This window comes from Myotis davidii, unplaced genomic scaffold (assembly GCF_000327345.1).
Source record: "Myotis davidii unplaced genomic scaffold, ASM32734v1 scaffold1997, whole genome shotgun sequence".
Lineage (NCBI taxonomy): Eukaryota > Metazoa > Chordata > Mammalia > Chiroptera > Vespertilionidae > Myotis > Myotis davidii.
The window spans coordinates 201,522-202,479 of NW_006288266.1; the positions used below are offsets into that span (position 1 = coordinate 201,522).

At 59.5% G+C, this 958-nt stretch overlaps 1 protein-coding gene across 1 annotated transcript in view; it reads left to right on the plus strand.

Moving 5' to 3' along the window:
* The first annotated feature begins 40 nt into the window (after positions 1-40).
* The window catches only part of OSCAR (osteoclast associated, immunoglobulin-like receptor), a 7,190-nt gene continuing 6,272 nt past the window's right edge, over positions 41-958 (plus strand). The window contains exons 1-2 of the mRNA XM_015561657.1: positions 41-130; positions 831-863. Coding sequence (XP_015417143.1) covers positions 91-130; positions 831-863 — 73 coding nt within the window. The 5' untranslated portion in view covers positions 41-90. The remainder of the gene's footprint in view (positions 131-830; positions 864-958) is intronic.

Sequence of the window (958 nt, forward strand, 5' to 3'; positions counted from 1 at the left end):
TGACTTTCTGATATTGCCTCACTTCCTGGGAGGTGAGAGGGCCCGGCTGAGCCCTGCCTTCTGCTCCAGCTCCAGCCAGACCTGCCCACCATGGCCCTGGTACTGGTCCTCCAGCTGTTGGCCCTCTCGTGTGAGCTACCCCACGCCCTCTCTCTGGGTCCCTAGCGGGGCTGGGGTTACAGAAAGACAGGCTCTGGGGACCCAGACACCTAGTGAGGAGGGTGGGAGCAAGGGACCGGACTACTGGGTCTCCCTGGGGGCAGGTGCAGGTGCAGATCAGGCAGCATTAGCTGAGGGTTCAGAATTCCAGGCCAGAATAATGGGGGACAAGAAGGAGGCCCAGACCCCTGGAGTCCTGAAGCAAGAGCACACAGGGGCCCCGAATCCCCCGGTTCCTGGAAGAAGAGGAAGTTGGGGGCAGGATTCTCTGAGGCAGGAGAGAGCTAGACGCCTGGACTCCTGGGGACAAGGGAGTATCAAGTCCCGGATTCTGAGGTGGGAGGGGAGGTGGAAGCCAGGACACCTGGATGCCTGGGAACAAAGGGAGCTGAGGCCCAGACTCCTGAACCCCATCCAGGAGAACCTCTGGGCTCAGATGACTGTCTCCTGCAAAAGGTGGCGTCCAAGGGCTTACCTCTTGGGTACAGCGGCAAGGGGGTCCTGGGTCCAGATTTCTGGCTGAAGCAGATGGGGATCGGAAGTCTTTGTACCGAGAGAGGAGGAAGTGTGGCTGAGATTCACCCAGAAGGAAGAGGGCCTGGGGACTTAGATTCCGGGGTGGTCACTGACGTGGGGCTTTGACAAGACCGAGCCCCCTCAACCTTCCACAGGGCCTCTGTGCCACACAGGCGTCACCTCGAATGGTGAGTACACCCCCCGTATGTTGCTGACACCCCATTTCCAGCTGCTCATATTTTATTTTTGGTGCCCACCTCACCCCAAGATGTCCTTCGTTCTC